This window comes from Muntiacus reevesi, chromosome 3 (genome assembly GCF_963930625.1).
Source record: "Muntiacus reevesi chromosome 3, mMunRee1.1, whole genome shotgun sequence".
Lineage (NCBI taxonomy): Eukaryota > Metazoa > Chordata > Mammalia > Artiodactyla > Cervidae > Muntiacus > Muntiacus reevesi.
The window spans coordinates 161,563,676-161,578,483 of record NC_089251.1 but is presented as its reverse complement, the minus strand read 5'-3'; the positions used below and the strand labels follow the sequence as shown (position 1 = coordinate 161,578,483).

The 14,808-nt window shown below is 37.3% G+C and overlaps 1 protein-coding gene across 1 annotated transcript in view; it reads left to right on the top strand.

Annotated features, from left to right (window-relative positions):
• The window catches only part of PACRG (parkin coregulated), a 504,324-nt gene that overhangs the window by 49,875 nt on the left and 439,641 nt on the right, over positions 1 to 14,808 (top strand). The window contains exon 2 of the mRNA XM_065927732.1: positions 11,229 to 11,363. Within this exon, the coding sequence (XP_065783804.1) occupies positions 11,229 to 11,363 (135 nt within the window). The remainder of the gene's footprint in view (positions 1 to 11,228; positions 11,364 to 14,808) is intronic.

Below are 14,808 nucleotides of genomic sequence, written 5' to 3'. Positions count from 1 at the left end.
ATTTAATTTTATTGTAGACAGTTCTAAAAATATTTTCTATTAAATATCTCGTTCTTTCTGGAGAGTATCAGCTTGCATCATTATACACAAGGATTTTCAAATTTTCTATTAAAATATTCATGATATGTAAGATGCAAATAGTTATAGTCTCTTCACTATACAAAAATTATGTTTTTACCCTGATGATTCAGTAAGAAATAACTCTGTTGCAAGATACTGAAGGTATATGTTTAGATATAAACTATTTGCTATTCTTTCAGCATTAGAGGTAAGAGGAATAGAATGTATTTTAAACTCTTGCCCATTTATATTCTCCTTTCACATTTAGCTCACTCATTTATTTGGCCTTAGTGTTAAGTGTTACAGTGTATTAGCCAGGCTGTCGCGGTCATTCAGCCATTTTATCAGTTCTACAAGACAGATACTAAATAGCACAGTCTAAATTGAAATCTCTGATGACTCTCTGGAGACAGTTTGATAACAAGAATCACATTTGGGCACTTAGATATTTGGCCTTGTCCTATATGTAGCTGCATTAAGAGAGCAACTTTTGAGTAAAGTTTTTTAGCCTTCAACTGTTAAGATTCCTTTCTCATCATCTGATTGTTGCATCTCATTTTGTTAGGAAAGCCTATCCACCGTGTTTTTTTTTCCCCCCACATACAACAAGGAATTTAAAGAGCCACCAGTGACTATTACTTTAAATCAAGCAATTTACAGGAAATCGTGTAGTCCAACCATTCTTTTCAGAACTATTTTGGACAACAGAGACAATATTTTGAAGTAAGCTCTTAGTTCCACGTGCGTCGTAGTTCAGTTATAAAATTAAAACAACATAACCATAACGTCTTCAGCGATATTTGGGACTTCCTTTTGCCACACCATTATTGCAAAAGCATTTTTAAATCAAGTTATTGGGTCCTAGACTGAAAGAGCTAGAATCCATGAAACTGAGCTTGTTGTTAAGATGATAGAGCTGAGAAAAATAAGTCTTGAAAGGTAAACCTGGATGTGTTTCCATAGCCCCTTTGAATTTCGGTTTGTCAAAAGTAAAACAAGGAATCCATGTGTGGTTTGAGATTCCTCTTAGCTCTCTGAGTAGGTAAGATCTTTGATAATATTATCCTCAATATCTGTTGAATTAATAAATACACATCTTTGTTTATAGAGGTGAGGTATGGGGAGGATCCTAGAGATCAACCCTTGTCATTTTTTAATCTGACATATGAGGAAGCTGAGGCTCCAGAGAGTCTGATCACTTGCCTTGGCTGTGAGACAGCCCACCCTCACCAAGTTTATGCTTCTTCTCTACCTGCGTGCCTTCACGATCCTTTTGGGAGCAAGGCAAGATATACTTCATAGCCAAGCTGAAAAGTTAAGTCTAGTACCAAAGCCTTCTAAATTTCTTAATTGAAGTATTTGTCATTTTACTCTGTCTATTTCTTTTCACTGACACTTAATCTTTCTTACGTGACCTATCTGAAAAAAATGTATTATAAGTTATTTGGGTTTTTTGGTAATCCTCATATGACAGTGCTAATTTAAATGCAACTTATTCTAATATTTGCAATGCTAATATTAGTTTTTATTTATGCTAATTATATATGAAATAGTCTCTGCAAACACTTTAGACTAAGTTCTTTAGTTTTAAGAAACCAACAAGGCATATTTTAAGTAAGATTTTCCCATTTATGGAAATGAATTTCAAAATAGAATATCTGAATTGTAATGTAAGAGGTGTTACAAAGAAAAGAATTCATACTGGTTTAATCAATGTTGAATTTTTGGTTATAAAATTGTGATAATAATTGATAATTACTTATATGTAAAAATAAACAGAAAATCCAGGCAAATTAATTCTGATTTAAGAATTAATAACTATATAGGTTATGAATAGACAAATCTGTGGTATAGCAACCATAATTCTCTAGTTATTTCTAATTAAAATTGTACAAAGTTCAGGTTTATGGGAAACTACAATATATATCTGCCTAGTTCCTCTGAAAACTATAGGTACCCTGCAAGGCTAAATAACATTTTCTAATGAAAAGGAACAATGCCTTAAAACCCAAATGTTTTATCTTATGAGTGTTCAGAATTCTATGTATCATTCTGTGACACTTATTGCATTCTTACTTCTATATAAGATTCTAGGGGATGTTCTTATCTCATTTCCTAAATGATATATATCTTGAGGATGATATGTTTGACATATCTTTTTGTCTCCAGTGATATCAATCCTAGTGACTGGGAAATACTATGTATTCAAGGCATTTTTCAGTGAATGGGTGATATAGTTAATATCTATTTTAGAGCCAATTTTTAAACTCTGTTTCTAATTAATATTTTAGTTTATATGACCATAAGTTCTTGAATTCAGATTTGTGTTTCTAACACTGAAAAATCTGTATGTTACTTTATAGGTTCCTCTGGCCATTTTAGATAAGTGTATTAGTTATACATTTGTCTTCTAGTCTAAAATTCATTCTGGTTCCATAAGTGATTACATGGTTTATGAATTCCAGTATTATGGTCTATTGATACTCTTTTCTTTCATCATTTCCAATTACCACTAACTTTACCCTGCTTTAACAGTGACACTTTGCTAGCAGCTCATATTTTGACAGTGGATAGTGCAGCCAAATTCCCAAAATGTATACCTGGTTTTACTTCATATTCCTTATGCTTCCTCAATGCATTACACATATTCTGGCTTCCCCCCTCCCAGGTCACTACAGCTGTTTAATTTTCAGAGGTCTTTCTGTCGTCTATTCTTAATTGACCTCCCTGTATCGTTAAAACAAATCAAAACATGTCCCTCTCATTTCTGTGATTTACACACATTTCTCCTTTGGAAATGTTTGCCAGTTTCCATCGACTTAACTGAAACACTTGACTATAGACCAACTTTGCTGACAGCCTAGATCTTTCTAATAATCGCCATACAGATTATTCCACTGGTTCAATGACCATATGTGGTTTGTCCCCCCGGCATTTCAACCATAACTTGAAGAAGAATCTAATCCCACCACAGGGTCTAATATGGTTTATTAGGAAAGGTTTCTTAGGAGATATGAGGTGGGTGCTTAGTCATGAAGGTGGTTAGTAGTTTCAGGAGAAAAAGGAGGATAAAAACAAGTAAAGTGTGGAGAGGGAATACAGGTTGATCGGAAGCAGAATGGTGGAGACCCACAAGATCTGGCCGTGTCTGAGGACTGCCAGTGTTTAGTATAATTTTTGCTCAAGCGCCTGTAGAGGATTGCTCGGGAGAGCAACAGTCTGCTTGCAAAGGTCTTTGTGTAGCATGTCAATGGGAAATCACTTATGGATTTTAAGTCGATGAGAGATATGATTTAATTAGTCAAGTAAAATATTCATTGTGCAGCAGACAAAGGGATGATCTAAACAAGACAAAGCTGAAGGCAAGAAGACCAAGTAAAGAGAAAGAGCTTTCCTGTAAAAAATTTAAAGCTTTTAAATGCTAAATAAGTAAAAAATGGAAAATAAAATGATAAGGAGATATTTGTTGTAAATGCAAATATGGTTCATATCTTTTAATATAAAAAGCTCACAAATTGATTTTGATATGGAAAATACATGAACATACATTCACAAACACATTCACGTAGCATTTGTACTACAATGAGAAAACGTACATCCTCACTTGTTAAACATCATAATCCAAACTGATATTATGGACTGAATGTTTGTGCTCCCCTAAATTTTTATGTTGAGCCCCCAACCCCCAGAGTGATAGTGTTTGTAGGTGGGGCCGTTGGGAGGAAATTAGGTTTAGTTGGGGCTTCCCTGGTGACTCAGATGGTAAAGAATCTGCCTGCAATCGGGAGACTAGGGTTTGATCCCTGGGTCAGGATGATCCCCTGGAGGTGGAAGTTGCTACCCACTCCAGTATTCTTACCTGGAGAATTCCATGGACAATGGAACCTGGCAAGCTATATAGTCTGTGGGGTCACAGTCAGTCACAACTGAGGAAGTAACAACAACAAAAACTAGTTTAGGTGATGGCCTCATGAGAGTTAGGTCTCTGTGACGGGATTACACTCTTGTAAGAGGAAAAGAGCCCAGAGCCCGATGCTCTCTCTCTGCCGTGTGAGCTTTGTGAGAAGGTAGCAGTCTGCAAGCTAGGAAGGGGAATCTCACTGGAACCTGATCTTGCTGACACCCTGATCTCAAATGTCCAGCCTCCAGAACTGAGGAAATAAAATTTCTCTTGTTTCTGTCTCCCAGTCTAGGGCATTTTGTTATAGCATCCCAAAGAGACGAAAATGGAAGACCTGTTCTCCTGTTTAACTAGCAAATAATTTTATCAAGAATCATAAAATACAAATTTTGATCTCATACTGAAGATTCTATCTGAAGGAAGCAATATAAAATGTGGATTAAATGATACACCTGAAAATTTTAGAATAATGTAATTACAAAAGGCAAAAGAAATAGAAACAATATAAACTCCAAGTACAATTGCAGATAGTTAGAATATTGCTTAGCCACAAAAAAATGAAATTTTGATATCAGTGGCAACATCCAAACATATTATACTAAGTGAAAAAGTATGCTAAATAGAAGGGACAGAAGAATGAAAAAGTGGTATTTGCATACATGCTTTTGGAAAAAGTCTAGAGAGAAAGCATAAACATATTAATAGGTGATAGGACAGTAAGTGATTTAATAAGACTTCCCTCCATTTGGCAGTTTATTGTTTATGTAACTTAAATTGATTATTTGTATCTTCATAGTCAGAAGCATCTCTCATCTCTGCTTCCAGACCTCTTCGTTCAATTAATGGTGTGCCCTAGGTAATTCCCCTTTAAGTTTTTCCCAAACCCAGCCTTCTAGTACAGTGACTAACCGTGGTAAAGAACCCACCTGCCAATGCAGGAGATGCAGGCTATGCAGGTTTGGCCCCTGGGAGGGGAAGATCCCCTGGAGGAGGAAATGGCAACCTGTTCCAGTATTGTTCCCAGGAAAATCCCATGGGCAGAGTAGCCTGGTGGGCTACAGTCCCTGGGGTCACAAACAGTCAGACACGACTGAGCAACTAAACACACAAATCACCTAGAAGTTTTCTTTAGCGCTCACTGTTGCCATGGAAGTGAAAGTCGCTCAGTCGTGTCCGACTCTTTGCAACCCCATGGACTAAACAGTCCATGGAATTCTCCAGGCCAGGATACTGGAGTGGGTAGCCTTTCCCTTCTCCAGGGGATCTTCCCAGCCCAGGGATTGAACCCAGGTCTCCCGTATTGCAGGCGGATTCTTTACCAGCTGAGCCACAAGGGAAGTTCAAGAATTGGAGTGGGTAGCCTATCCCTTCTGCAGGGCATCTTCCCGACCCAGGAATAGAACTGGGGTCTCCGGCATTGCAGGCAGATTCTTTACCAACCGAGCTGTCACGGAAGCACAGTTGCCATAGGGCCTGGCTTTAAAGGACTCCACAGTGTGTCCATATATATTGAATATTTATTGAAATATGTATATTTTACAGTACAAGGCACTTGTTATCCTTCTTGGACCTTACTAGCAAAAACATTACTATTACAGTGTTTTGTTAAATTGTTATATTGTTAAAACTTCTTATAAAAACTATACCAGGTAAAACTTTTTCTTTACCAGTGAGCCTGGTAAAAGAGCTCACATTTGCTAATGCTGTGGTGCCCTACCTACCATTATAATCAGATTTGTTAACTGCTAACCTTTTGCAGGGCTTCTCAGGTGGTGCTAGTGGTAAAGAACCTGCCTGCCGATACAGGAGATGTAAGAGATGCTGGTTTGATCTCTGGGTCAGGAAGATCCCCTGGAGGAGGGCATGGCAACCCACTCCAGTATTCTTGCCTGGAGAATCCCATGGACAGAGGAGCCTGAAGGGCTAACGGTCCATGGGGTCGCAAAGAGTTGGACACGACCGAAGTGACTTAGTTTGCACACAATCTTTTCCAAGTATTTTTCTGGTTATTTGGAGACCTGAGGTATTGCATTTTTCTGATATATTGGAATACTCATGACTGGGAAATAGTCACTGAATTGCATTACTCCTTACTCAGAAATCTAAACTGATGGCAACGAATTCACCAGTCCTGGGGCCATCATCCCGCTGCCTGGGTAGCTCAGAAACAGAGTAATTCTGACCCACCAGCTGCTTAATCACAGTGATTTTATGAATCCAAATTTCATGTTGATGGTTGATTTATGTCAATGTATGGCAAAAACCACTACAATATTGTGAAATAATCAGCCTTCAATTAAAATAAATTAATTAATTTTAAAAAATTTCATGTTGAAATGTTTCCTAATGAAATTAGAAAATCAGTGTCTTTGCATTTTATTGTCTCAGTGTTAGTGAGTTGGCTAAATGCACCATTTAGACAGACACAGGGTAGCTTCTGCACTCGAAGTAAAAGTCTTCTTTTTTTTCTTTTTAGCTTTTTCAGTTTATGCTAAAACACAGATCTACTGAAAAGAAGCTTTCAAAGTACATGATGAGGAATTTTAGAGAAACTTAAGTCCCTTCCTACTAACTATTATTAGTTTTGTGACCTTATGACAGAGACTGTGATCCGAGTCCTAAATCCATTACGGCACATTCAATAAATGTAGGCATATAAAGTATGCTGTCATCTGTAGTCGCTTCAAAGCGATTCAGTATCTCGGTTCCCAAGTGCATTAGATTTTATTAAAAGAATTCTGCTGCAACATCCATTCTTCCTAATTGGTTTACGGATAGCCCCCACCATTCGGGCAAATCCTAATTGCATTTTCCCACAAATCTAGTTTGATTTATGGTTCCCTGTTTGCTCTATATTATTTATATAAATCGAGATTAAATTCTAAGACATTAAATAAAATTTAGAGTAGTTTTTGTATAAATATGAGACATATAAGGATCCTTAACAATATTTTTGGCTTTATTTTCTTTAGTCAAGCTATATCCAACTGTGTGATATCCAGTAATAATACCTTTATTACCTTTCCAGAGATTAATTATATTCCACTTGTCTTTTTATGTACAGATTTTTAGAATTAGTTCGAATGAATTATGCATGGGATATTAAAAATAGTATATCTTTCTATAAGGTTTAAGTGGGTATATATTTGGAACACAAAAAATATTATCTAAGGATATAATGACATAGTATTTGCATAAAATTAGGTAATGTCCCTTTGCATTAACAAGTTTAGGTGGGAATATTCTAATAGGTTTTACAAATTGTAACTCTTCAGATTCCAGGAATTAATTTGGAATGGATCTATAGCAGACTTCAGAGAATCTAGTATTTTTAAATAAGTAAATGGCAGAAATATGAAAACAGAAGATAACAGATAATAAACTTCTGTCACTGCTGAGTCATTGCATATTAGCATGGACAATTTTTGTAAAACTAAGTAAAGATTTCCATGGAATTGTAGGTATGGAATCATTTCGTAGAGAGCCCATGAATATTTATGGGCAGAAAGAGGAAGTATAAGTTGTCTATTACAGTTTAAAAAAAGCCTTCTGGGCATCTTAGCAATATGCTCATTATTTGAAAAGTTTGGACATTTAGAACTTTGAGTTCTGAACCAGAAAGAAATAAAGTATATTTAGAATAAGAGATAAAAAGGAAGAGAAATTGATTTTAAGATAAATACAAAGAAAAAGGAGAAAGATGCCTAATCTCAAACAAATTTTCGGCCAGATAAACGAGAAGCATGCTCTCAACAGCAGAAATGATAAATTGGCATCTAAAAGAAAACTGAAAAAGATGGTTAGGAGATGATAAGACAAAGAAATCTAAATCATGGTTGTAACTGAATTTTTTAAGTGAGAGATTATAGTGGATCTCTACTGGAATTGAAAAAAGATTCCCTAGCACTCACAGCAACTATTTGAGACCCCATGAACTGGAGCACGCCAGGCCTCCCTGTCCATCACCAACTCCCGGAGCTTGCTCAAACTCATGTCCATTGAGTCAGTGATGCCATCCAACCATCTCATCCTCTGTCGTCCCCTTGTCCTCCCGCCTTCAATCTTGCCCAGCATCAGGATCTTTTCAAATGAGTCAGGTCTTCACATCACCTGGCCAAAGTATTGGAATTTCAACTTCAGCATCAGTCCTTCCAATAAACACCCAGGACTGATCTCCTTTAGGATGGACTGGTTGGATCTCCTCGCAGTCCAAGGGACCCTCAAGAGTCTTCTCCAACACCACAGTTCAAAAGCATGAGTCCTTCGGCGCTCAGCTTTCTTTACTGTCCGACTCTCACATCCATACATGACCACTGGAACCGTCATGTGTGTCCACCCCAGCCAGCTGTAAGAAGAGGCTCTTCCCTCTTCCTGCTGGGGTGGTGTCAGAGGGAGAGGCGTTTCACCACTGTGTGTTGGCAGTGATGCCGCTCCATCTGTGATGTCAGGGTGGGGAGTGATGGTGGGCACTGCTCCGCTTCTCTGCCAGGACGGTGGTGGTGCAGGCCGAGGTGCTGAAGCTCCCACCTTCACCCAGAGTGACGAGGCACTCTCTCCACCCACCCCAGCTGAAGCCAGCTGGGACACCAGTACTTCTACCCCCCAGCTCTTTCTGCTAGAGAGATACCAGCATAAGCCAGCTGAAACAGAAGGTTTAAGATCTGTAGTTTTACAACGCACCAGTGTCCAGGTTTCAATAAAGAAATCAATTGCCACACCAAGAATCAGGAAGGTTGTAAAGTGAATAAAAAAGGACAATCAACATATGCCACACACCCCCTGTCCCTGGCAGACATCATTCTACTCTTCGTTTCCATGACTTTCTTTTAGATTCCTCCAGAAGGTGTTATCACATAAAATTTGTCTTTCTGTCTGACTTATTTCTCTTAGACCTTAACGAATACTCAGGCCGTTGCAAATGGCAGGACTTCCTTCTTTTTATGGTTGAATGATATCCACTATAGGTCTTCCTTGGTGGATCAGTGGTAAAGAATCTGCCCGCCTATGCAGGAGACGCAGGTTTGATCTCTGGATCGGGAAGATCCCCTGGAGAAGGAAATGGCAACCCACTCTGGTATTCTTGCCTGGGAAATCCCAATGACAGAGGAGCCTGGCAAACTACAGTCCATGGAGTCGTAAAAGAGTTGGATGTGACTTAGCAACTAAACAGCAGAAACAATATCCATTATACACACACACACACACACACACACACACACACACACACACACACGTATACATAAAGCTGTTTTCTTTATCCATTAAAAAGTTAATTTTTCAAAACCGTAAGAAATGACCAGTAATCAGTACTGTATAATAAATACACACATACACATGCACACATATATACACTATTGTACTATGAAGTATAGTGAAAGTGAAGTCGTGTCTTTGCGACCCCATGGCCTGTATAGAATTCTCCAGGCCAGAATACTGGAGTGGGTAGCCGTTCCCTTCTTCAGGGGATCTTTCCAACCCAGGAATGAAATCCAGGACTCCTGCATTGCAGGCAGATTCTTTACCATCTGAGCCACCAGGGAAGCACTATGACTTTCTATAAATACGTATGCATGCTGGCTGCATTTTCTTTCCTTAGATTATGTACTACCACCTATGGAAGTTATATTAGTGACATGATGGTAGATAGTAATTGTTTTTGTAAATGTAACTTCCTGGCAAAATAAAAATCTGTCAATCCTTTATCAGTTCCCAAAAATGTGATTCAAAATGTATTGTTCCATGAATCCCGAAAGTCTGGGAATGACATCTCTACAGCTTCCATCATACTAGTATTGTTGAAAACATCCTCTTTTGTATGGCATCCAGCTCAGATGCCGTAGGCACATGCTTATTTAACAGTTGAATGAACTTGGCTGAAATTAGTGACTAATAATTCTAATACGAGACCAAATTCCAAATCTTTAATGAACAAAAGGAAATCTTATTTCTCCACTGCCCAGCGTCTTCTCAGTAACCTATGTAATCATATGCTGGGAACAATGTGCTATGTAGTGAAGATCATTTTAAACTCTAATAAATCCCTTTGTGTTACCACACTCCTCAGTTCCACTTCAGCATTTAATCATCTTAATATTTCTTAATATCCCACTCAGTTTCTAACATTAGTCTTTATGTGAGCTTCAGATAAACTGTATTTGTCTTTATCTGTTTATGTTAGATATATTTTTTATATAGTTTGTTAAAATTAAAAATTTTTACACAGATATTAAAAATTAATATGATGTCAAATAATTTAAAATGTTAAGATAATAGGTAAATTATTTGCTATCTTATTATATTAAGAATTGACAAAATAGTTACTTTTATTAAGCTAGTAAATGAATATTTACTTTTTTTAAAATAAAGAGATATAAGAAAAATAATGTTTAGACTATATGTATGGAACAATACAATGTAGTATAATTTCCTAAACATTTCACTAATCACTTTGAATTTTGTAACCTAATGAATTTGTTCATATGTAAATAGTGCAGATTTAAAATTGTACTCAATGTGAATAGCTCAATATGAGATATTTCTTCATTGATAAAAATCACAGTTTGACAGGTTGAAAGATTCTCATATAATCTCTTCTAATATACATTTTTTGGAAACACATGTTATCAAATGTAGACCACCATTTTTCTTTTTAAACTCTCTCATTTATCATTACTTAATTTTCAGAGGAGCCTAGCCTGCTACTACCCATGGGGTCCCAAAGAGTTGCACATAACTTAGCAATTAAACAACAAATTTTTTTATCACATTTGTGTGGTTTTGTGGTTAATATTCATACCTTGAGAACATATTGTTTTTATTTTATTTATATAGAAAGATTTGAAGGTGATATTTTAAGTTTATTTCTAGAATATTCCACATAGTATATCAGACTTGGATTAGAACTTGCAGTTGTTAGGAATCTTAAAAGTTTTAACACTCTGAACTTAGTTGCTTTTATTAAAATGTTTTCCTTAAACAAAAGTTCAGGCTTTTCTTCCTTATAAAGTAATATTTTTAAAGTGACACTTTCTAGGAATACTTTGTAAGATAGCTTGAAATAAAGTAAATCCTTAACAGTGATTATAAATTTTTTTTCTCCAAATGTTTGTGAGATTTTTGTTGCCCATTATTAAGATAATTTGATTTGTCTTCCAGAACCTTTTGTACAAAATGAAACTTATAAAAGCCAAAGTCTTTTCATCGTGCATTTTCCCATGTGCTTTAAAACCTGATTCCTACTTTTATTTTTTTATTTTTTCCTTTGAAGGTGAGAGGCCCTCCAAGTGCAGGAGCATTCAAAGAAAGACCCACCAAACCCACAGCGTTTCGAAAATTTTATGAACGAGGAGACTTCCCAATTGCCCTTGAACATGATTCGAAAGGAAACAAAATAGCGTGGAAGGTAAGTCCTTGCACAGCTGCGAAAACCAGCTGTGATTGCTATGGAAGTGATATCTCCCAGTGCCAAACACACTCGGCTGATAAGTAAATAAGCTGGAGTGATTTCTCGGTGAGTGGATGATGGTGGGTAAGCTCTTAGAGGAAGCCCCTCTGTGTCAGCTGCCCACCTTGACTAACAATTAAATTACAGCCTGCAGAAAAAGAAAATGACAGAGTTGCGTTGCCTTAGAGAATTGTGTGCTGACCGATTCATCTCTATTTTTATGAGAACCTGGCATTCCAGCCCGTTTCAGGCAGTCCATCAAATGATGGGACTGGTGGCTGGACGCAGAGAGCAACAGCCATTTATCTCCCCCCAAATTTCACCTTCCTCCTGGACACTTCCAAATGGGAGCTTTAATTACCTAAATGGATAGGTCAAGATCGTCTGCTCCCTGGAAATGCAGAGTGGAATCCAAAAGCAGGCGGGCTCTGACGGAGGCCCTCTTCTCTGTCTGCAGCACGTGTCAGCCAGCGCAGTGGCTGTCATACGTGCTCTGCTAGAAACTGACCTCCGCCGCCGAAAGCGTCATAGCACCGACATCTTTCTGACGAAAGGTTAATTGGCTTCAAAATAAATGTATTGCCTAATGACTCCATTCTAATGTGGCTGTGTTTCTTTCTAAAAGGCTCTCTGGCGTTATTTGTAAAAACGTGCCAATCTCTCAACTGGAGAAGGCTTTTACATTTAATTTGAAAAATGAATGCTGAACTCTAACCAGCTTCTGCTATTTAATTATTTTTTGTTATCAAGGACTTTGCTTTGGGTGATATTTATTAGCTTATAGGGCTTCTCTGCCCGAAGACTGGAAAGCAGTTGCCCGTGTGTGAGCATTGCGTCAGGTTAAGGAGCACAAAAGGTTTTGCCAAATATTTTGAATTTAGCAATTGATCCATGTAGCAAAAAAGTCCCACAGTAGTGTCTGAAGGGCGAATGTCAGGATTGTTTATAATTAGTAACAATTTTATGTTAGAAAATAAAAATGATCAAAGTGAAGAATTCATCAAATTAAACAGCTTAGGAAGATTCATTAAAATTAACCTTTTCCTTCTTTTTTGGAAAAACTGGAAAAAAAGTGATTGCATTATTTCTAGTATGTCTTTAAATGTTTTCACATGATTATCAAACATTTCTAGATCTTGAGCAGTCACATAATATCCAGTTACTGAACTTAGAACTGTTAAAAAGTTATTTGGCAAGGGAAATCTCAAGTTGTCCTTGTTATTTTGTTATTAAGTTTTGTCATATATTTTAGGCAAATGAAGGATTATTATCTTGGTTTTAATCATTTGTCTTAAAATTTGCATTTGTTATGTGAAAATGTGCATGATGAGAAAAAATATATAGCAATATAAGTAATTTAGATATTTCAATCTTTAATTAGGGGTTGGTTTCTATTTGATTAATTACATGGATTTTGCATTTGTGTCAATGTACCAATTCATGCATGGTAACTTGGAGATTCTTAAGAACTTGATTCCTTTTGAGTAAAGAATATGCCATATTTCCTTATGAAAAACAAGTGGATTTTGATGTTTTACATAATTTTAGCACATAAAAATTGTGTCAGTAAAAGAATCCATAGATTTTTTTGACCTGCTTGAATAATCTTGAGGAACTTTTAGAAATGTCAAGAGACAAAAAAAAGTTTATCTTGAAAATAATAAAAGCATAGCATGAATCATTTTGCGTTATCTTTGGTACTCCAACAGTCAGATGGCATATAAACTGCTTTTCTTTTTTATAGCTATATTAATTCTTTTAAGCTACTATTGACTATTGTAGTGATTCAGCAAGCTAAAAAGTCAGATTAAAGAGGAAGCAATTTATTTGCTGCTGCTGGTAGGATAATAGCATACATTTAAAAAGACATCTTATCCTTTCCGGTAGACTTCTATCCTTTAAAGCTTTGCCAACCAGTTTTCAATTGTACTACTATAATGCCGAAGATAAAACATTAAACTTATTAAGCACAAGCTTGTGAGCAATCTCTCATATTTATTCGTATTTATTTCTTGGCACATATACTGTGGGGAATGTCTGATACTTGGTAAGACCAGAGGCCTTCTTTTAGGATAACATTTCTAAGGAATGGACATTGAATGCTGAAGAAAGCAGGGATCCCCAAGCACCCTGCAAAAAACCACACTAACAACCGCCCTAGACCCGGCCCTATCCTCCCTTGTGTGTGGACAGAGCTCTGGTCCAGCGAACTTCTCACCTCATGGCCTAGCTTGCCCCTTGCTTAACACTTGTGAGTAGCTCTGATTCCCAGAAAAGTACCTGTCCTCTCTCCACAGTCCTTGTGACACCCCTAGGACTCCGAGAGAGTGGTGGTGAGACCTGAAATGGTGTGTGTAATTAAGTGGCAAGGAGATCCATCTCCTTTATCAGCATTTCAAGAAGTGTCTTTGCAAGGTTAGGTTTCTCAACCCACATCCTGGACTGCCATCATAGTTTAGGGCACATGAAATGATCATTTGTTCCACATGTCAAAACAACAGGGCAGACCAAATGCCAGAATCTGTGCAGTTTAGCATATCCCTCATGGTATCCCTAAAGATCCAAGCACTGTCTAATGCATCTTTCGGCGGTGGTGGAAATGTGCTTCATCTGTAATGTCTAATACATTACAAGTAGCCATATGTGGCCATTAAGCACTTGAAATGTCCCCAGTGAGCCCGAGGAACTAAATTTTAGATTTTAATTAATTTTCATTTAAATAGCCACATGGTTACCATATTAGACAGGGCTGCTCTAGATTAAGATAAGATAATTCAGTTAAAAATAAATGCTTGAACCTGCTAGCCAGATAGGGGACTATAACTATCTGAGAATCATTATTAAAATGAAAAAATAAGACTAGTATATGCATCTTTGAGATGCCTATGCTTATCATACATTCCTTGGTAAATATGAAAGAACTTCTGCAAGATATTTGTAGCAAAATTTTCTATATACTTACCAGGGGCAAGTTAATGATCTATGAAAGATGAATCAGTTCAGTTCAGTTCAGTTGCTCAGTTGTGTCCAACTCTTTGGAACCCATGGACTGTGGCATGCCAGGCTTTCCTGTCCGTCACCAACTTCCAGAGCTTGCTCAAACTCTTGTCCATCGAGTCGGTGATGCCGTCCCACCATCTCATCCTCTGTTGTCCCCTTCTCCTCCTGCCTTCAATCTTTCCTAGCATCAGGGTCTTTTCCAATGAGTCAGTTCTTCCCATCAGGTGGCCAAAGTATTGGAGTTTCAGCTTCAGCCTCAGTCCTTCCAATGAATATTCATGACTGATTTCCTTTAGGATTGACTGGTTTGATCTCCATGCTGTTAAAGGGACTCTCCAGAGTCTTCTCCAACAACACAGTTCAAAAGCATCAGTGCTTCTTCGGCACTCAGCTTTCTTTATGG